General features: G+C 43.0%; 1 protein-coding gene across 4 annotated transcripts in view; it reads right to left on the bottom strand.

Annotated features, from left to right (window-relative positions):
* The window catches only part of KCNAB1 (potassium voltage-gated channel subfamily A regulatory beta subunit 1), a 378,185-nt gene that overhangs the window by 251,787 nt on the left and 103,097 nt on the right, over positions 1–23,301 (bottom strand). Inside the window, exon 1 of one of the 4 annotated variants that reach the window (XM_047728646.1) lies at positions 1,074–2,038. The exons of the other annotated variants lie outside the window; for them this stretch is intronic. Coding sequence (XP_047584602.1) covers positions 1,074–1,294 — 221 coding nt within the window. The 5' untranslated portion in view covers positions 1,295–2,038. Of the gene's footprint in view, positions 1–1,073; positions 2,039–23,301 lie in introns of those variants that run through there. 4 annotated transcript variants of the gene reach the window in all.

The raw sequence follows: 23,301 nt of genomic DNA, 5'->3' as shown, positions 1-23,301 counted from the left end.
GCGCCATTAGCTTCTCTCCTCTACATCTGAAAAGACTTTGAGACAAAAGCGCAGTAGGTTTAAAGAAATAAAGCCAGGAAGGCTGAGTGCAAAGCAGATAGAATGAGATGGCAGAAGTCACCTAATTGAATAATGAAATTTTCTACTTATCAAATTTAAGTCATTCTTTATTAAGGAGAACATTAACTATTACCAGGAAGGTTGCCAACTATGGAAAACAACCTAGAGGAAGAGGGAGCTCAAAAATGTTAGGAGGAAACTCACATTAAAACAATTAACTTTTTCAGGGGCGCCTGGGTGGCTCAGTGGGTTAAAGCCTCTGCCTTCGGCTCAGGTCATGATCCCAGGGTCCTGGGATCAAGCCCGGCATCGGGCTCTCTGCTCAGCGGGAAGCCTGCTTCTCCCTCTCTCTCTCTGCCGGCCTCTCTGCCTACTTGTGATTTCTGTCTGTCAAATAAATAAATAAAATCTTTAAAAAAAAAACAATTAACTTTTTCTTCCTAGTTCACAAGAAGTTCTCCATTTTATTTCAAGTAGTAATTTGGATTCAAAGACATCAGTGTTCAATGTAATTTACCTTAATGGGCGTTTCTTCCTGCAACAAAACTTCCTTAAGGGCTTGCATAGCATTTGTTGTCTTGGTCTTTTGAAAGATAAATCAGTATTCAGTACTAGATGGGAAACTAATTTGAGTAGTACAATCACAGAAACTACAGTCTACGCCATAAAATAGGACCACCACACTGGCAGTTGAAAAACTACCCTGATCTCAATACCAGCTTCCAGCAGATGTGTTCCTCTGCACAGACTGGAATTCATACGGCCCCTAAGGTGTTCCCAGCACCTGAGAATGTACAAAATAGGCTGCCTTAAAAAAAAAAAAATACTATACACACACAGCACAGCCACTTCGGGCTTCCCCTCTCCTAAGGAGCTTTTTTCAAGACACGGGAGAATTCTAAATTAGGCAACCCGCCCGTGGCTAAGTCACACTTTTCAAAACCCATGAACTGCCCCCCACTGCACCTGTATAGCACACAAAAACCCGGGCAGAGGGAATCTGACATCCATACCTATATTTCATGCCAGTCTGCTTTGCGGTGGACTCTTTGAGAGAAATGTGATGCTGAGGGGTGAAGGTCCCCAGGCTGCGCGCAATGATAGCAACCGTGCGGAATTTGGCCCGGGCTGCGTTCACCACATTGGGGGCGGTGGAGCTCTGCTTGCTCAGAAGTCGGTCCTCACCATTCCGGCTCTTCAAATTGTGCTCTGTGCAGGCTATGGAGACTTGCATTGCTTCCCCGGGCAGCGCGCGGTCCCTCTCAGAACCCCAGAACACAGGCAGTCACGGGAGGTTGAGCAGCTGGGGGGGTTTCTGCTGTCTTTTAACCCCTCCTCGCTCCCCCCTCCCCTTTCCTGGGGATGCCGTCAGAGGAGTCCTCGCGGCCGACTTCAGAGCCCGGCCAGTGGCAGGAGCGACTACGGTGCCCAACAGAGTCCCGGGCCCCCAGAGAAGTAAACAGCCAGCCCCGAAGTTGTCACAGCAGCTGGAGTGCGGATCAGGCTCGCCAGTCTTCCCGGGCAGTCACCTCGGCGGATCAGCCAGCCAAATCCATGCAGTCGGGAGGCTTCTGCAGACGCCGAAAGCTGAGCGCTCGCACTGACTGCACGCAGCCCTGCCCCAGCCGGTGCACCGTGTCTGAATGCGGGCTCGCCTCTGGGCGATGGCTCAAATCCACGCAGGCATACCGCAAGATGCGCCGCCAGCACCCTCTGGACCACAGGCAGGATGCTCGACTGGTACGCGGAGCCTCCAAGAAGCAGCTAATGGCAAGCTGATCCCTGGGGACCAGCGGTCTCCAGCCCCTCCGGCTGTCAGCTCCCTCCCCGCCCCACTCCCGGAGGTGTCCGGGACTCCTCAAGACCCCTCCCCACTCATTTTCAGGTGAAAAAGCCCGGCGCGCACAGCCTGCACTGGCACCGGTTTGCAGCTGCACGGAGGAGCAGGCTGGTAGAGCTCCTCGCCTTTGTGCGACTGGTAGGCAAGGATCACTCTCACCAGACTCTGCCTGTAACAGAATCGGGAGGGCAGCTCGTAAAGGGGCGGGGGGGGGGGGGGCCCTCTGCCCAGACTCACACCAAATCCCGCTGCAGCACAACAGTTGGAACTGGGGGAGGGCAGAGTGGGGGTGCTCCCGCCACAGAACACGCCAGTGAATTAACACGTGAATACTCTGAGACTGGCTTCCTAAAACGCTACTTGAAATCCCTGTTATTAGCCTTGTCAGAGTTCATTTGCCCTTTGCTGTTATTCCTTGAGACGCTAAGTTTGAAGTTTCCAGAGAAAACACGGCACAGAGTTTTTCGAGTCAAGACAGCTAACTTGCTGGAAAATCTATTCTGGGTCTCAGAGATAGGACCAAGGATAGGGGAAGAGACAGCTATTCGGCACCAGCCAGAGCGCGGGCTACGCTAGGTAAGCGCACGGGCACGTCACAACCCAGAAGGTCCAGGCCAGGTGTCTGGAACCATGTACAGTGCCCGCCGGTCATCTGGGCCCAGCTGGTGCTGACAAACACTAATCCCTGGTCGGGCTGAGCAGCAAAACATCCCTCTTGACTTTGAACCCCCATGAGGCAGAAACATTGTGTGGTTCAGTGTCGGGTGCCAAGCAACTGCTCAATAAATGTGATTGAACACAGCAAAGCACCAATTGGCCGGTAACGCTTGATCTCTCCATTTGAAATACACAGAAGCCAGACCCCTTTTGTAGATGTACTTACAATAAAAGCGTGGCTTCTGCAAAATCAGTTTTCTAACTGTGGTTTCCAACAGACATTGCTCCCAAGCAAAAAGGAACAGTGCTTCAATCAACAATATCTGTGAGCACCATCTCCGTACTAGGCAATAGAAACATGGGGGGGAAATGAAACACTGTCCCTCTCTTCAAGGAATCGGCAATGTGTGGGAAGGACAAGGCACTCAGTCTTAAAGGGGCTAATTAACAAGTCAGAGGTGCATCGGTGCTCCAATGAGGGGTACAGACACTAAATATGCTAGTGTTAAGCAGCAGAGTAATTGCAGAAGGCTAGAGAAGGTTCTTGGATTCATTCCCCACATTTCTATGGAGTCCCTAACAGATACTGGTCTCCGCTTGTTGCTGGGCTACAAAGTTGGCTTAGGCAAAGGCTGGACCTCAAGGAGCTCATAGTATGCCCAGGCAGCCCTCATCGAGGAGTAGGACTTCATCTGAGGCGTGTATCTGATGAACAGGAGAGGGGAGAGGTCGTCTTCCCAGGGGTTGGCAAGTGTGGGGAGAACACACATTCTGGCTGTAGCTCTGTGTTTAAAAAAAAAAAAAAAAAAGCAGATCTGACCACTTCTTTCCAGCTAAATTAGGTCATAGGAATGAAAAATTTTCAGTAGAATATGAGCTTATTTTGGATTCTACTCCAGAGATGAATCTCAACATTTTCTAACCTGCATTCCACATTGTGGAAGCTCATCCTTGACCCTACGTGACCTTCCCACTCTTGATTTTAGAAAATAAGTCTACTACCTACTGTTCATTGGTTGAGAAATAACTTTCAGAGGGGGGTGAGGGTTGCAGAAAGGGACAAATGAGGCCTTCTTCTTACCCTGGGCTCCCAGGAGGGAGTTCTTGAAGAGGTCTGTGTTCCCTGGAATAAACAGCAGTGGGCAGAGAGGAAGCAGATCATTAGAACCTTCATGTTTTCACACGAAGCTGGCTCATCGGAGATGATCAATGTGTATCAAGAAAAGAGTCAAAATAAGAAGAGGAAGAAGTGGGAGGAATCCAAAGGAACAGCTCAGAGAAAGAGGGAAATAAAGCAGCCTGGTAGGCAAGACAGAGCATGGTGATCACCACAGGCCCAGAGGGGTCAGGAGCTTCCCTGGGCACTGGCTGAGGGGGAGGAGGTGTGGGAAGGTGGCTAGGGGCTGATCTAAGAGTCCTGCCAATTTCACAGGGGTTAGGGGAGCAGAAGGAAATCAGCACGCTGTTAGCCAAGATGGCTTTCAGGCTTCTCTGAAAGCATAACCCGAACCAGACTGGGGATGCAGTTAACAGAACAAAACATGCGAGGCAGAGCACCTCTGAGTCACCATTCTATCCCCCACAGGACCAAGCAGAGTGCCTTATACAGAGCAGGCCTTCACTGTATGAATAATTGAGAGAAGGAGACAGGAAGCAAAGGAAAGAAGGAGGCAGGGAGGGAGGAAGGGAGATGTATGGGAAGATGCCAGATTCTTGGATAAACTGGATTCCTTAAAACGAAGAAAAAAGACAAGAAAAGAAAATCCTGCACAGTCTAGTTTTCACCCAGGCTGCTTCCTTCAAGGCAGCAAGTCATTGTCCCACATTCACATCTGCACCTCTCGTGTATTGACAAGGGTCTGCCTTCAGCCCGGCTCAAAGAGAATGGAAGAATGGAGACCAGAGGCAGGCTTTACAGAGCAAGCTCCTTTCTGCGGCCCGCAGTGGGCCTTTTCCAATCTGACGCCGCACAGGCTATGACAGCCCGCCGGAAGCTCGGGGACTCACTTAGCTGCGCTCACCCTTCCCAGCATCAATGGAGCGACAGGCCTCAGGTGTCCGGGAATCAGCACATGGTTGGCTCATGCCCAATAAATTTGTGCTAACAGGCTACATGCTAATTAAGGTGGGAAATTAGATAGGAATCCTGTTACTGTCATACAGTAAGACTTGGAAGAGTTATCATTATTTCAGATTCAAGTAAGACCCACAGATGATGGTATCAGTGGAGATGGGGATATAAATGTAGACAGAGATGTAGTAATGGGTTGAATTTTGTCCCCCACCCCTACCCCGATTCACATGTTGAAGTCCTCAGTCTCGGTAAGTACCTCAGAATGTGACTGGATTACGTGTATTACAGTAATACAGGGAGACAGGGGGGGTTAAAGAGGTAATTGAGGTAAAAGGAGGTCATTAAAGCAGGCCCTAATCAATAGGACTGGGGTCTTTATAAGAAGAGGAGAGAAGGACGCTGGTACACATGGAAGGAAGATCCTGTGAAGACATAGGGGGAGGACAGCCATCTGCAAGCCAAGGAGAGAGGCTGGAGGAAAAATGGACCCTGCTGACTCCCCTCCCCGATTTTAGACTTCCAGTTCCCAGAGTCACGAGAATATAAATGTCTATTGTTTCAGCCCCTCGATCTACAGTATTTCATCGTGGCAGCAGTCCTCACACACCAGCACAGGTACAGATACTGTTCTTTATTTTAATACATATCTTCTGGAACACTCTAAAGAAGGTGCTCCCGGAAGTCTTCATGAGACCACGGTGGTATCATTATTGTGCCCCTTCTACATCCTGAGCTGGTGTTAGAACTGTGCAGCAAAGAAGAGCTCCAAATAGAACACCTTTGTTCCTTTCCACAGTAGAAGTCTCTATATGCTAACTCTTGATACAGAAGGGTGGTGGTTTTCAAGGCATTTCTAGTACTTTCCCTTATTCGTTTTTGTTTTTGTTTTTTAATTTGAGAGAGAGTGTATGTGCGCACACAGGGGGAGAGGAAGAGAGAGAATCCCAAGCAGACTCGCTGCTGAGCACAGAGCCCAACACCGGGCTGGACCCCGCGACCCGGAGATCATGACCTGAGCCAAAATCAAGAGGCAGACACCCAAATGACTCAGCCACTTGGGCACCCCTCCCTCGTTCTTAGTGATCTCATTCTGCCAGTTTTTCCTTGCAAGGGCTTGCTCTATCCTGGGCCTTGTATAACCAGCAACCTCAGACAGGTCAGGAGGTGGTGGCCAGAGGTCTGCTGTAGCCAGCAAAGGCCTGGGTTCCAAACCCAGCTCTGTCACCCTGCCTGTGACCTCGGGTGTCATTATAAATCTCCATGCTGCTGTTCTCAGCTGACCGACGAGAGGGATGCCTGTAGATTCAGCAGGGTGCATTCACAGAGAGCTGTGGAGGTTACTGTCACTTACTCTGCAATTTCACCTGGGTCTCAGCTGGTCTCAATTCATTACCTGATATTTCGAATTCCTTGGCATTAACGTCAAAGGATCATTGAGTCGCAGTGACAGAGCCGGTTAGAAACAGAGTGCAGGCTACTTAACCCACACCCTATCTCCTCATGCTCATTGTAGAATTTTCATGGTAATGCGGAAGGACTGTGGAGCTCCTGGTCAGTGGGAGCTGGGATGAACCCCGCCTCTGCCATGCCCCTTCCTTCCCGCGCACCACAGAGCAGGACTCTCACCCTCCCTCTGCCTCGGCAGCCTCCCCAAAATGGTGCAAGAAGGTGCCTCTCTGGATGGTTGTAGGAATTGCAGAGTAGGCACTTTGTAACTGCTAAGTCTCCATCTCAGTTTATTAAAAGCAGGGTGGTTAGGAAGTCAGTTTCTCCAACAGGCTCTACTAGGGGACCCCAGCAATTACGAACAGCACTAAGACTTACACTGCATTTCCTATATCCTAAGAGCTCTCAGCAACGCTCTCTATATATTATTAACTCATTTAATCTGCACACAATCCCATGGGAAGGTAGTATGCTTTGACACCTATAGAGATGAGGAAACATGAGACACAGAGAAGTGAAATAACTTGCCCGGGTGACACAGGCAGGAAGCCGCAGAATTGGGATTTACTTGGGATGAGCCTGCCTCCGAGACCTGGTTCTCAATCCCTTTGCACACTGCTCCTCACTATAAGAACCTTGTGGGAGAAGGGCTTTCAACTGTGCCATTTTTAATCATTTTTAAAAAGCCTTATTTTTATTATGAGGGAGGGGGAAAATTCAACATTAAAAGTCTCGACATTTCAGAACAATTAAATCATCCATGCTTGGTAGCTTTGAGGGATTCTTTCCATCAACCTTTTAAAATATTTCATAATATTTTATTCTTCTTGCTCAAGAAAACATGTTTTTCCCAATTACCTGGCGCATTTCTGATTAACTCAATTTCCTACAACTCAAGTTAAAACAAATGCTTTGTGCTGAGTCCACTTAGGATTTATGGTTTCTTTGCCATTGGAAATCAGAGCCAGCGAGGGCCAGGAAACATTCAATTATGCAGCCAGGCAAAACTGGATTCATTCAAAACAGAAAAGAATCTGCTACTATCTGAAGAATTTTAAACATGCGTGTACAGATGGCAATCTACTTTATGTGCTTATTATTATTTGCAGTTAAAAGAGAAATTGTTAGGATGAGAGTTTGCTATATATCAGAAATTCTTAACATCTGGGTTTGGAGAAAAATTTATTATATTCTGACAAATTGAACCAGCCATCAAAGTAACAATGGGCCTACATTTGCATGGGCCCAGGTCTTGCAATAAGAGAAAGTAAAATTGAGAGGCAAAATTGGAAATACTTGAGCTCTGCTGAATAGAAGAAACTTCCAGATATAGACATTTTTGCTTCCCTGGAGGCGAGTTTCACCAGAGAACCTCCACTAGGAAACTCTGAGGACAAACTCAATACAAATTTTCTCACACCACTGGCCACATGTCCAAAATGAAAACACAATTAAGGACAGTTAAGCTTTTCAATTAACACTTGAACTATACCCATAGCCACTGATAAGATATTTCCTGAATTAGAAACTTGTGACATATCAGATATATCAGCAAGATTTCCTTATTTATCCTTCACTCTATATGTTCAAGACAAGGTGCCATAATACTATAGGAAGCAGGTATAGAAAAATAGGAAATTCACAATTCAGATTATTTTGCTCAGGCCTCTTCATGGTATGTAAATTCTCAGAAGCTCACCTAGAACCCGGACATAAAACTGGGGGGGATATGGGGACATATGGTCAGTTTATTTATTTATCCTTACAAATGTCATTAATTCCTCTTCACTTAGTAACAATTGGTATGATTTCTGCCATTGCTTTATAATAGAACAAGTCAGAAATATTTGTCAGTCTAAGATATCATTAAGCATAAGATGCTTTATTACTTTGTATACCACTAAAATAAAAACTATGGTCAATTATTAGGACACAATGCTTTTTTATCCCTTAAACTTTTTTATTTTAAAAGAGTCGTTTGACTTAGTTAGACTTCTGTGCCCAAAATTTCACTCTTGTATATGCATAAAAGGAAAAATATAAGAGAAATCAGTTAAGATATTCCCCAAATGTATTCACATTCAGAATTTAATGCTTCTGGATATTTTACTCAGGCATCAACATCCACATCTTTCCACACAGTCATTCTGTGTGTGGGTAACATGGTAATTTTTCAGACACATACTCCTCAGAACCTGAATAGCCAAAACACTCTTAAGAAAGAAAAAAGTTGGTGGTATCACAATTTCAGATTTTAAGATATACTACAAAGCTATAATAATCCAAACAGTGTGGTACTGACACAAAAAAATAGATATAAAGGTCAATGGAATAGAATGAAGACCAGGAGTAAACCCATGCTTATATGGTCAACCAATCTATGAAAAAAACAAGGCAAAAATATGCAATGGGAAAAAAGTTTCTTTGACAAGTAGTGCTGGGAAAACTAGATAGCTACATGCAAAAGAAGGAAATTAAACCATTTTCTTTCCCCATATTCAAAAAATACTCAAAAGCTTGAGACCTGAAGTCATAAAGTTTCCAGGGGAAAGCATGGACAATCTCTTGGACATTGGCTTTGGTTACATCTTTATGGATAGGTCTCCTGAGGCAAGGGAAATAAGAGCAAAATTAAACTGTTGGGACTATACCAAAATAAAAAGCTTCTATACAGCAAAGGAAACCACCAACAGAACAAAAGACAACTTACTGAATGAGAGAAGATATTTACAAATAACATATCCAATAAAGGTTTAGTACCCAGAATATATAATGAACTTATACAACTCAACACACACATACAGAGACACACATACACACACATGCAAAACCACCCTAAATAATCCAATTAAAAATGGGCAGAGGACTTTAATAGACATTTTCCAGAGAAGACATAAAGATGACCAAGAGACATACAAAAAGATGCTCAACATCACTCATCATCAGGGAAATGCAAATTAAAGCCACAATGAAATCACTTTATACCTGTGAGAATTGCTAAAATAAAAAACACAAGAAATAACAAGTGTTGGTGAGGATGTGGAGAAAAACGAAACACTCGTGCATTGTTGGTGGGACTACAAATTGGTGTAGCTACTGTGGAAAATATCTGGAGATTCCTCAGAAAACTTACAAATTGAATTACCATATGATCCAGTAATTCCACTACTAGGTATTTATCCAAAAAAATGAAAACAAGAATTTCCAAAGATACATGCACCCCAAGGTTTATTGCAGCACTATTTACAATAGTGAAGATATGGAACCAACCCAGATGTCCACTGACTGATGAATGGATAAAGAGGTGGTATACATAAAAACTGGAATATTACTCAGCCATAAAAAAGAATGAAACCTTGCCATTTGCAACAATATGGATGGACCTAGAGAGGATAATACTAAGTGAAATAAGTCAGAGAAAGACAAATACTACCTCATGTCACTTATATGTGGAATTAAAAAAAAATGAACAAATGAAAAAAGGGGAAAGAAGCAGACTCTTAAATACAGAGAGCTAGTAGTTGTCAGAGGGGAGATGGGTGAAATAAAGGGATTTAGAGTACACTTATCTTGAGCACTAAGAAGGGAATAGAACTGTGGAATCATGAAACTAATAACACTGTATATTAATTATAACTAAATCAATGCACGCACACGCGCGCACACGCACACACCCACACTCAACTATTGTCTCTGGGATTTTTTTTCCCCCAAGTTGTTGACCCCTACTCTGAAAGTTGTGATGCACACTCATAGGCACTGATGGCCACATCATGGCAGTCACCTAGCCAGTGCAATGGGAGATCATGTCACAATTTCACCAAAGGAAACCCATGTGCTGCAGAGAATTGGTGAACTATAATGATTTCTAAGATACTATATTTCAAACTCTTATTTCACAGCCATTTAAATCTAAACTATTATAGGAAGGAAGGGGAAATTTTTCAGTACCAGGCATTGTGTCAAAAGCTTCTCTAGTCACTATCTTATTCCAGAGGAAAGGGAGAAAATAATCTGCCCTCATTAAACATCTAAATTAATTGGACTTACAGAGCCATTCATCTTCACCCTTGCAAAACCAAATCTAAATCACATTTCAGAAGGGCTTTCCACATAAACTCACCCTTACCCAATGCGGCTGAGAAAAATAAGCAAACTGAAGTTTTTTCTAAACATACATTAATGGATTAAAACTTCCTTGTTTCAGTTCAAATGTGTTGGTCTTCTTAGGGTAAGAAAGCTATTGTCATTCTACCTCATATCTAATGTATCTTTATAAAAGATGTGTTCTCTCATGTCTTTGTTCCATTCATTTTCAAAATGGAGGTGTTGTAAAGAGCAGATCTTAGATCCTATGAGATTCCTTCTCATTTAAGTGCTTCCTTTTGACAGATTGCTGAAAGTTACTGTAGGAGACTCCTTAGGCTTTCATCACATTTAAAATAAAACTCATCTGGGGGTTATAAGGATCAAGCTCTCACTCTGTACTCTCTCAAGTACTATATTGTCTGAAGTTTTTAACGATGCGCACATGTTACTCTTGCAAATAAAATACACTTAAAAATTTTTTCTACCATAACCATATCACCACGTCATCTAAAAATAAAGAGGGATAGGGGCGCCTGGGTGGCTCAGTGGGTTAAGCCGCTGCCTTCGGCTCAGGTCATGATCCCAGGTCCTGGGTTTGAGCCCTGCATCGGGCTTTCTGCTCAGCAGGGAGCCTGCTTCCTCCTCTCTCTCTCTGCCTGCCTCTCTGCTTACTTGTGATTTCTGTCAAATAAATAAATAAAATCTTTAAAAAAAAATAAAGAGGGATACATGAAAGCATGAAGGAAAAAGTCACATTAATCCAGACTTCCAATTTTTAACATTTTTGTCAATATCTGCTTGGTTTGCACATTTTTATTTTCCATGCATAGTTTCATGGTTGTTGTTATTAATGTTGCTGCTGTTGTTTCACGTAATTGAATACTTTTCAATGTCTCAGTTACCTCATGCTGTCATTTTGGATTTGTTCCATGGTCTTTTCATTTTCATACATTATCTGCCCATAGGTCAATTCTTTGTCATCATTATGCATCGATCACCATGTCAATAGGCGTCTTTCATTGTCCAGTCGGTAACTTCTATATCTTGATGAAGCAAAGAGGTGAAGGACTCAGCTCCCCACCTTACTCCCCGCCCCCCCCCCCCCAGTAGAGCTCCCTTCCTGGCTGGGGAGTGTGCAGACATTCATGGACGGCTAGCCACGTACCCTCTACATCAGAATGAGTGATCCTGCGGGTACACACTCTAGAAGAAGAGATCCTGGAGTCCAGGGCCGTTAAAGAGACTATGGTAGTGTCAGAAAAGATTTGGGCATTAAGGACAGAGAAGAACCCAGGCAAGGAACGAAAGTAGGTGAGGGAGGCTACGTGAGCAGAGGAAATATTTCTTAGCAAAGACGGGGAGATTGAGGGGTCTCTTAGGGAACAATGAGCAAAGCACTCTGGACGGAACCTTATTTGAAAAAAGGATTTATGTGAGAAATGACGCAAATCAAATATATATACATCAACCAGAGTCTGCTGAGGACAGCCTGGACCAAAAGTCTTGTGAAGGCTCCTGGCTTAGGGCATCGCAGGGATGCTGAAGGTAGAACGCTCATCAAGGACTCAGCTCTGGGGATAGGACTGTACACAGTGTTTTTGGAAGATCCCTCTGCAAGTCAACAGCATGGTCCAGTAGGAGACTGCTAGAGTCAGCCGGCTGTTAAGATAAACAAACCTTGTCCAAAGAACGGTACGTCTTCCTGCCAGTTCTAACAGACTATGGAAAAATGTTCAACAATGCACCGCGCACTCAAAAAACAGTTCACAAAATAATATATACAGTATGAGCCTCTTTTGACAGAAGCAAAATTATCCACCTCTGCAGAGAAATCAAAGAATATACCCAAATGTATTTGGTAAATTTGGCATATTTAAGATACCCAAATATTATCAGTAGTTACTTACACATGCTGGAAGTACGGGTGATGTTTTATTTCCTAATTTTGATAGCATATTATTTTCTGCTGTAGGTACATATTACTTTTTTATTATGGAGCAAAAAAGAAAAGTGAAATTCAGAGAAAAAGAAATGATGCTTGAAGCCATCAGGAACCTATACGTATACTTATCATGGGCAGAAAACCAAGAGCCTTTTTCTTTTTTATTTCATAGCACCCAGTACTGTGAGATAAATGGCACTAAGCGGACTCAGTTTATGTTTTAACAAGTATCCAGGACATGATCATTAAGCTATGCTAACTGATACGGAAAAGAATTTGTTAAATCACTGTAATGCTATAGATCTGATAGGGATTCCTGTTAGGGAGACAGGTGAGGAGTGGTCTGATCCCCTAAGGACATCAATAAACATAAAGGGAATTTTTGGGGGTGCCTGGGTGGCTCAGTGAGTTAAGTGTCTGCCTTTGACTCAGGTCATGATCTCAGGGTCCTGGGATCGAGCCCCTCATCAGGCTCTCTGCTCAGCTGGGAGCCTGCTACCCCCTCTCTCTCTGCCTACTTGAGATCTCTGTCAAATAAATTAATAAAATCTTTAAAAAAAGGGGGGTAATTTTTGGCAATAACTACAAATTATACCAACCTAATCCTGATTGACCCTCCTTAGAGTTGACCTCTAGGGAAGGGAAGAGAACCTATATAGGTTCATAGTTAATCAAATTAAGTGAGCTGAGCCTCTTAGAGGAAAAGGGCAGGTCTCAGTCTCTCAGACAGCCATGTAGACAGGTGCTTTATTAATTCCCATTGGCTGTGTAAGTGAATTTATACCAAGCTCTGGGATAATGCCAGAACTGAGTGGAAATATGCCTATATAGAAATCAAATCACTATGCTGAAATTTTGGAGACCTCTCTAATAATTGTGGTTGGTCCCCAGTATATGGCATTAGCCCTTTGCCCCACCTCCTACTTGTTTTTTACATAGTTCTATGGCAATAAAATAGAGAAGGAAGGAATAATGCAATATGGTACTTGTATAGATATTAGGAAATATTGGCAAAGGGATAGGAATGAGGAGGGGGACTAGGAAAGAAAAGAATTTTAGCCAAAATCAAGCGTAGGGCAAGATTTGAAGAGACACAAAGTTTGAGCTTAATCTGCTTGCTAACTGAATTCCATGGGGAGGTGGTTAGTCAGTTTTAGGAAAAGATCAGTGTCTTAGTTTCCTTGGTCGGTTGTCAAAGATTATCACAAATGTGGTGGCTTAAGACAACAGAAATGTATTCTCACAATTCTGGAGGCCAGAACTCTGAAATCGAGGTGTGAGAAGGGCTGTGCTCCCTGCAAAGGCTCTAGGAGGCAATTTAGTCCTTGTCTCTTCCAGCTTCTGGTGGCTCATCAGTGTTCCTTGTGACTTTAGCCCTCCAATCTCTGACTCCACCTTCAAATGGCCTTCTCCTCCATATGTGTTTGTCTTCTCCTCTGTCTCCTCTAAGGACACTTATCATTGGACTTGGGGCCCATCTAGGTTGATCTCATCTCAAGATCTTTATTACAACTGCAAAGATCCTTTTTCCAAATAAGGTCACATTCACAGGTTTTAGGGATTAGGACATGAACATATTTTTGGGCGGTGGGGTAGGGTTTACTATTCAGCCAACCAGTGTCAACTTGGGGAAAGTATGTGTTAAATGGGAGGGGGGTGGGGAAAAATGGAGAGAAACAGCAGCAGGATCAGACTTGTTTCTGTCCTGACAAGAGAGTAAAATGGAAGATACAACAAAACAGTCTAAGACTCAATGGAGATGAAAACTCATTCAGAGTACAAAGCTCCCATCTGAGGGAGGTTTCTGTGATAGGGTGAAAACAAAGAGAAACAAGAAGAATCCTCATAGGTCAAATAAGGGCAGGTGGGCCTTCCCATGCCCTACAATGTCTCTTTGCCCAGAGATAACAGTACTGGATCAGATACAGAGACCACATGTGAAAGGACCCACATTAAAGGATCATCAGTAACCAAACCACAGAGCTTCTCTGGGAGAAGCATTGGCCCAGAGGTGGAAAGAGAATGGTACATGGACTACTTGGGAGGTAGAAATACCAAAGGCACAGCACAACAGAAGCTAGGGGGCATACAAGCTTTGGAGGAGACAACAAAGCATTAATAAAACCATCATTGGTTGGTTATTAATTTTATCATTTTTCTGATCAAGAGTACCCCCAGGTTTTTTTAATGGATGCCTTTCTGTTTGGTAAAAGCTTGAGCTGTCACGTCAGCAGAGGTAGATGTTAGAATCTGGCAGTCATAGCATCACGTGGTGCAGGACTAGAGCAGCTCAAGAATCAGCTGGAACTTGAGTTCCAGACTCAGTGTGAGAAAAGAAGATTCGAATCATGGGACTTACGATGATGTCAAGGAACAGGGAAGAACACTAAATCTAAAAGGACTAGGCACTTCTTATTTAAAAAGAAGCTTGGAATCCAGATGATTGAAGACAGTCAAGGGATCAGTTCAGCAGAGTGGCCACTGAGGTGAAAGTGGCCAGTGTCTAAAATGGAAGCATAATTCTGAAAAGTATTAAACCAAAATACTTTTTATACCCCATAAATCAAGATTGTAAGAACTTATTACTAATGAAGATTTATGAGAAATGAAAGTACTTTGATTTAATATTAAAATACATTAACACTATATAAATCAATTTTAAACACTGTCGAGTTTATAAAATGTAAGGATGTATATGTATATAATAATACATATAGTACTAGTATATAGTATATAATAGTACATAATGTATGTACATATGCGTGTGTGTGTATATATATATATGGTAGCACAAGGGAAGATGAATGGAACATAGAACTATATTGGAGCAAAATTTCTACATTTTAAGAGAATTAATTTTATTCTGAAGTACATTGTGATAAGTATATAATATAATCATTAGAGAAAACAACTCAAAGAAATAGTTTCTCAAATCAACAAAGGAATAAAAATATTTAACATACAAGAAGGTAATCAGCCAAAAAGTAAAAGTTGACTAAAACTACTAAATAAATTCAGCACGGTCACAGAATATAAGATCAATATGCAAAAATCAATTTTATTTTTATACTAGCAATGAACAATCCAAAATTAGTAAAATAATTTTTTTTTTTTTTTTGCAAAATCGAAGAAAATAAAATACTTAGAAATAAACTGAAGAGGGGTGCCTGGGTGGCTCAGTGGGTTAAAGCCTCTGCCTTCAGCTCAGGTCATGATCCCAGGATCCTGGGATCGAGCCCTGCATTGGGCTCTCTGCTCAGCAGGGAGCCTGCTTCCCCCCTCTCTCTCTGCCTGCCTCTCTGCATACTTGTGATCTCTCTCTCTCTCTCTCTCTCTCTCTGTTAAATAAATAAATAAAATCTTTAAAAAAAAAAAAGAAAGAAACTGAAGAAATCCAAGTCTTACAAACTAAATTATCATAAAATATTACTGGGAAATTAGAGAAGATCTAAATAATGTGAATGATCACAGATTGGAATAGTTAGCATTGCTGAGATGGCATTTTTCCCCAAATGGATTTAGAAATTCAATATACCCTATCAAAATCCAGCAGGATTTTGTAAAACTTGACAAGCTGATTCCAAAATTTATATGGAAATGCAATAAACTTAAATAGCCAAAATAATTTTGAAAAAGAAGAGCTATATTAGGTGACTTAAACTATGTGATTTCAAAACTTTCTACAAAGCTACATTAACCAAGAGAGTGTGGTATTAGCAAAGGGTAGGCATACAGATTAATGAAGAGAATGGAGACTTCAGAAGTAAGCCCTTACATTTGTGGACAATTGACTTTCAGCAATGGTACCCGACACAATTCAATTGGAAATGATGGTATTTTCAAAAAATGTCGCTAGTATAATAATTGGCTATCCCCACGCAGAAAAACAAAAAAGACCATACACCCTATCCCACATCCTACACAAAAATCAACTGAGAATGGATCATAGACTTACATTTAAGAGTTAAGACTTTAGTGGTATCTGGGTGGCTCAGTCATCAGGCATCTGCCTTTGGCTCGGGTCATGATCCCAGGGTCCTGGGATCGAGCCCCACATCGGGCTCTCTGCTCAGTGTGAAGCCTACTTCTTCCTCTCCCACTCCCCCTGCTTGTGTTCCCTTTTTGGCTGTCTCTCTCTGTCAAATAAATAAATAAAATCTTTAAAAAAAAAAAAAAGAGTTAAGACTCTAAACTGCCTAGGAGAAAACAGGAGAAATCCTCATGAACTGAGGTTTGGAAAAGATAGATAGGACACCAAAAGTACAATCCATAAAAGAAAAACAACGATAAATTGGACTTCCCAAAAATAAAAAACCATTCCACTTAAGAACAGATCATATGACAAGACATGGACTAATTCTAAAATTCTGCAAATCATATCCATGGTAAAGAACTTGTATCCAGAATATATAAAGATGACTAATGTAAATAAATACAAAGATATATAACCAGCTATAAAAATGGATGAAAGATTTTAATAGATATTTCACCAATGAAATATGAGAGATACATGAATGGCTAACAAGCACATAAAAAGAAGTTCAACCTCATTAGTCATTAAGGGAATACACAAAACACCACAATGAGACACTCCTTCACACCCACTAAAAATGCCGTAATTTTTCAAAAATTTAACCAACAGTTAGTGATGATGTGGAGAAACGCAAACTGAAACCCTCGTGCACTGCTGGTGAGTGTGTCAGATTTTCCACTATGGAAAATAGTTTGATAGTTTCTTAAAAAGTTAAGCACAAATTTACCATATGACCAAGGAATTCCACTTTTAGGTATGAAAATATAGGACTAGTAAAGACATGTACATGAATGTTCATAACATTATTGATAACAACCAAACCCAGAAACTTATCCAAATGTCCATCAAATGGTAAGTGGATAAACACACTGTGTTTTATTTATAGAATCCTATTCAGCAATTAAACGGATGAATGTGAATCAGCCTCAAAAACATCACATGGAGTAAAAGAAGCTAGACAAAAACGCTGTAAATTATATAATTCTGTGATGAGGACAGGTCTAGAAAGGCACATTTATGGAGAGAAAACAGATCAGAGGTTACCTGGGTTTAGGAGCGAGAACAGGGATTAATTGCAAATAGGCACAAGGACGTTTTTTTTGTTATAGGAATGGTCTAAAAATGAATTTTGGTTATTGTACAATTCTATAGATTTACTAAAATCATTGAATTCCATATTATTTTGGGTGAATATTATGGTGTATAAATTATACCTGATAAATTTGTTCAGACAAAAAAAACAAAGTGTCATGCCATGATGTAGAATAAACACAATACTGGTGGTTAAAAACAAACAAAAACATTACTTTGTTATTTTTAAGCACCCGAGTTCCCTTTCCAATCAGACGCAAAGATAGGAGGTCAGAACGTAGAATTTATGACAAGCCTTAGCAGACAGAGAGAGGTCAGAGGTCTGGGAAATCTGAGAGGAGTTGCAAGACAGGCTCAGAAAGAACAGTGGGTTTAGTTGCTGTGGGGTTCTCCAGAAGCGTCTGCTCCATCCATCACAGGGCTGACGTGCTAGAATGCCTAACCAGGTTGAGGGAGAGTCCAAGGGCATCCCAGACAAGGTTCCCCATTGAGCACACAGTGGATCCAGGCTAGTGTGGAGGGATGACAGATCAGCAATGGCCAGGGGTGGTACCAGAGGCAGCCTCGTGGAGTCACATCATGGAGTGAGACAACAGTGCAGCCAAGGATCATCGGGGTCTCCACAGCACATGGGAAGTCACAGGGCACAGACTGGATACTGAGGCAGTGCAAGGTTTGCAAGCAGAGATACTGTCCCAGAAGCCCAGGCAGGAAAGCTTTGAGACACACCTGGTAGGCAAGGGACAACTTGGAGGAGAATAGTAAGAACCTGGTGAATGGCACGAAGACCACCGCTAATAAGAAGCTGTAATTTTGAAATTACTAAATAGGGATCCAAACTCCTCTTTGGGAAATGGATAAGTTACCTTAAAAATGGCAAGTTATAGGCTTTCTCCTGCTTTTTGTGGGACTAGGGACCTTAGAGCCAGATGAGGACAGCCAATAAAAATTCCTTTTTCGGGGCACCTGGGTGGCTCAGTGGGTTAAAGCCTCTGCCTTCGGCTAGGGTCATGATCTCACGGTCCTGGGATCAAGCCCCACATTGGGCTCTCTGCTCAGTGGGGAGCCTGTTTCCCTTCCTCTCTCTCTGCCTGCCTCTCTGCCTACTTGTGATCTCTCTCTGTCAAATAAATTAAAAAAAAAAAAATTCTGAGAGGTGAAACCTCTATTAAAAAAAAAAAATTCTTTTTTCTGTCCACTGATGGACATTTGCAAGATGTAAAAGGCTCCCGGGAGCTGAAGGTCTAAGGCTGTGACCTTTGACCTTATGCTTCCCAGGATGACCTGCTAGAAAGCACAACCTTTGTCCCCCAACAGCCAGCCCTTCCAGGTTTAAAGAGGCTTCACCATATCGGATTAGGAAGTCTCTTTGCCTCTTTTGGGTCAGGTAGCTCAAGTCTTGTGGGGGTCTGAGCCGATGGACCAGGTGCCCAGAGATAAAAGCTGGGGCACTGTCTTCTTGTCACTGGAATCTTCTCACTTTGAGCTTCAGTCAGAACCCCTAGCTACAGGAGGCCCTGCCAGGGTGCTGAAAGGATCTGATTCTCCAACAAGCACAATGAGTCACTAGATCCCAAGAGCTCCCTTTAGTGTATATCCCAGGTGCTTCTAGGCTCATTTACAGATCAATTAACCATTTGTAACTCTTTAAGCGGCATATAAAAGTGAGATATCATTAAACAAAACCAATTGGAAGCAACCTCATTCTATTTCCCTGCTAGTCAGATTTGGCTGTCCATATAAACCACTGTCGTGTCCCACATCCAGAAGGGGACCTGCCATTCCACACAGCTAACATCATTATGTAGGCCCAGGGCTAGCTCATTCAACAGCACAGCATATTATTTATAGCAATATGGTTGTTATAAAAGCTTTCATGTGGGGGAAGGGGAGAAGGGATGTTTGGATTCCTATTGTCTTTGGCTTGGGGCTTGCTTCTTTTAATGGAGTAGGAGTGAGTTATTTAATGTTACGTGTAGGTTCAATGAGAAAATACTTCCCTTTCAGGAAATGATTTTAATTTCCCTGTAATCATTCTTAATTGTTCACTATCTTCTGAAATTCAAAAGACTGTCATGTGGAGGAGGGAAGCCATTTGGACATGTTGTTACATTAGGACGGAAACAGGACCAAAAAGAACTGGCAACAGGCAGGCTGGGGACATTGTAAAGAAGAACCTGTTGACAGTGTGGGCTGCTCAGCTGTACCTTAGGCTGCCACCTAGAGATCTGGTAAGCTTGTTGTCACCAGGGCTGTGCAAATTATGGCTGCAGAACCAGACATCGGTACAGGATAGAGAAAACAGGGTATTGACTTCTCTGAATGGTACTTGCATTCCATGGGCATTTTCAGATGGTAAGAAACTAAGTTTTGCTTAGATGACATGGGCTTCTTCTTCTGGCATGCTTGGTATCCCTTCTCCCTTCTGATGATAGCATGCTATGCTTCAGGTGGGATAGACCCCATTCCCCAGGCTCCCAGTGAGGGCACGTGACCCAGTCAATGAGAGTTCCACTACCCAGGGTACAGTGATGGACTCAGGACAGTCATGTGACCCCATTAGTTCACTCATACTCAATCCTAGGACTTTTATTGGAAGAGAAACTCTTCTGGACTTGTAGCTAGTTAAGTCTAAAGCTATCTAGGGCTATTTCAAGGAAAGGACCTGCTTGAGAATGAACTGGAAGGTCATTAAGGAGACCATCTTCTCTAGTGGCCTCCCTCAGCAGATGGTATCTGCTCTTTTCTATTCTGGTGCTTTATCCACCATGTGGTCATGACTCAGCTACTTGATTTGGTAGCTCCTATTGCTTCTAGGACTAGAGACTAATTGTAAACCTCCTATTCAAATTCCCCAAGAGAAAGCACCTGACCACACCAACCAATCACCATCCGTGTGCTACATCCAAGTAAACTATGGCTCTTAAACTCAACTGCAATGGAAGGCAGTCTTTATGTCAGGGACTGTTATAAACTGAATATTTGTGCCCCCCTCCACCACATTCCAACTCATATATTGAAGCCTTGGCCACCAATGTGATGGTATTTGGAGGTGGGGCCTTTTGGGGGGTAATTAGGTTTAGATAAGGTCATGAGGGTGGGGCTCCCGTGATAGAATTAGTGTCCTTAAAAGAGACCAGAGCTTCAAACTTGTTTTATGTAATGAGAGTGTAGATATGGACCTGTCCTCAGAATGTGGGTCCAAATCCATTCCCAAATAAGTATCAATGTTCTTTCCAATTTTAGTTTTCTAGAATCCCTTTTTCTTTTTTTTTTTAATTTTATTTATTTATTTGACAGAGAGATCACAAGCAGGCCGAGAGGCAGGCAGAGAGAGGGGGGGAAGCAGGCTCCCCGCTGAGCAGAGATCCTGATGTGGGGCTCGATCCCAAGACCCTGAGATCATGACCTGAGCCGAAGGCAGAGGCTTTAACCCACTGAGCCACCCAGGTGCCCCTCCCTTTTTCTTTTGATTCTCTTTCAATTATTTTGAATTTTTATTAGTGTTGTGATCTTTCCAATAGGACTGATGAAGGAAGTTGCCAAGCAGGGAGTCTCAGGCATTCTGCTCTTTCCCTCACCTATTACCCAGCACTTGTCCCGCCAAGGACTTAGTCATGAGTTTTTTTACAAGGGGAAGCTGATTTTAAGTCCCAGGCTTGAATAATGGAAACCTGAACAAGGCAACAGGGCCCATAGTGACTACTGCACTGACAAAAACAGGCTCATTGAGGGACCCACCTTGAAATATCCGTTAGGCTCTCCCCGACCAATTACAACGAGGCACATTACCTAAGATTACCAAACGGGGGAAAACTCCATATATCTCCACACTTCCTCACTCCACCCTATAATTACAGCCCCTCACCATCGCCTCACGGCAGCCTGTCTCTCCTTCACTGTCATGCCCGCTGCTCCCTTGCGGTGTATTCAATAAATGTTTCTCTTCTGTTCTACCTTTCATTCTTTCACTGCCAGTGCCACCAGCCCACCTTGCCACGACACCCCACAAAACCCAAATCTGGGACATCTCAGACTTGTCAATAGAACACGGTGACTCAGTTGGGTCATGGGTGATCTGAGCAGAGCATAATAGAGATTACTGATAAGGCATAACAGGAAAATCCCTTAAGGGAAGGATATCCTATATCCCTAGGCCTGAACAGATGACTGGAAGAAATGACCACCAGAACCCAGACAGAGTGGGCTGAGTGACGCCACCTGACAGAACCTGTGACCCTTGAGGGTGGGATACAGCCAGCCCGTGGGGAAGGAGTTTAGGGAATATTTAAATACAGCCCCATCCCCAATCTCCTGCCATCTGGCTGAATCCAACCAGAAGCCAGAGGCCACAGGAACACAGCAAGCTCCCAGAAGTACAAAGCACAACAGAAAAGGATAGGGATGGGTATGGAGGAGTAAATGGAAACTATTTAACACAAGTTGGGCGGAGGAAGTATTTAAGCTACATTTTCCTTTAAGTAGGCAAAAACATTTCAACACATCCTAGCCTGCTACAAAGTCTTACGGATATTGGCCAATCCAGGGCTGCTTTTGGCATGAAAGAGGACATCCAACCAGACAGTGAGCGTTCACCACTCACACTGGCGGGCTAGCTGGCCCAGCCTGAGGGTACGGTGAAACTAGAGACTATCCCCTCCATTAAGAACTCAGGGACACTGGAGGGGGCGACCGTCTAGAGTGGTCTGCGTAAAATGGTCATGAAGGTCGGCCACATTATTCTTCAGACATTTTGTAAGAGATAGGGGAATAGGATACTTCCATTCTTTCAGTCAAATACCTAATTTTAATTAAAATGTGGAGAAATACCAGATTTAAAATGTAGGAAGTGAAAAATATTATAGAAAAGGTCAGGTTTCCAGGAGCATTATCTTGCAGTTAAGATTAAAACAGGAAGACATTATGTACTGAAAACATAATGCTTTTTCATTTTTAATTTAAAATTAATCCACTAAACCCTAAAGACACAAATAAATTCACTAAAATATATTCACTCAGCCATCCAACTAAGGCTGCTTTTTCCTACTTTTTTCTAGGGAGACGCTAACACGAAGAGAAATCACATTAACTTTCCCATTTATGAAGCAAATATTTACTGAACACCTACCACATGCTGGGCACTGATCTAGATGCTAAGAACAGAAAGAATAGTCTAAGATAAACAAGACCCATCCTTCCCTTAATCAGCTTAAGTTCTAATAAGACGGGCAGACCTAAACAGCTAACCACAACACGGGCAGACCTAAACAGCTAACCACAACACGGGCAGACCTAAACAGCTAACCACAACACGGGGCAGGATGAAGGGCATGTCAAAGGAAGCTCAGGCGACCTTGGTGGGAGGAAGTGTTAAGCAGAGATTCATTGTGACGGGAGGGAAATCACAGAGGGAAATCCCTCATCCTGAGGGAGGAGGCAAATGGTAGCTCTGGGCTGTAAAAAAAAAAAAAAAAAAAAAAAAAATGAGCAGGATAATGTTAGAGGGCACACAGGAGCCCACTGTTAAATACCTCCAGTCAAGGTCAAGCTTGCACAGAGACACTGACACGTCAGGTATTGGGCAAACGTAGACATATGGGGGATGACACTGGAGGTCACGGGGAGCAGGACGGAGGGGTGGGGTCAAACCACCAAGAGTCTCAGATACCAGTTTACTGAACTCTATCCGGGCGGTAATAGGAACTCTAGTGGGTGCCATATCTGGTTGGAGGAGTGTTACATATATATATTTTGTCGGGGTTTATTTTGAGCATCCCGGTCTACAGCCGTGCTTACTGCCTCCTGTCTGTGCCCAATTTATTTCCCTAACCATAAAATCTGTGGTGCATTCACCCCTTCTGTGCCACATTAAATCACTGCAACCAAAATTATATTAATGGCCTCAAACTGTAAATAAGATCTCGCGCACAGCACCCCCCATGGCTAATGGAAATAGTTCAATGCCAACCAGATGAAGAAGCTAGAATGAAAGTGGTTTGTTGGAACAAAGTAGCCTATAAATAGTCCTACTGGGGCAGATAGGCCACGTTGCTAAAAGGCCCTCCAAC

This window comes from Lutra lutra, chromosome 1 (genome assembly GCF_902655055.1).
Source record: "Lutra lutra chromosome 1, mLutLut1.2, whole genome shotgun sequence".
Lineage (NCBI taxonomy): Eukaryota > Metazoa > Chordata > Mammalia > Carnivora > Mustelidae > Lutra > Lutra lutra.
Note: the sequence above shows the minus strand (reverse complement) of the source record. Positions and strands in the feature narration are given on the sequence as shown.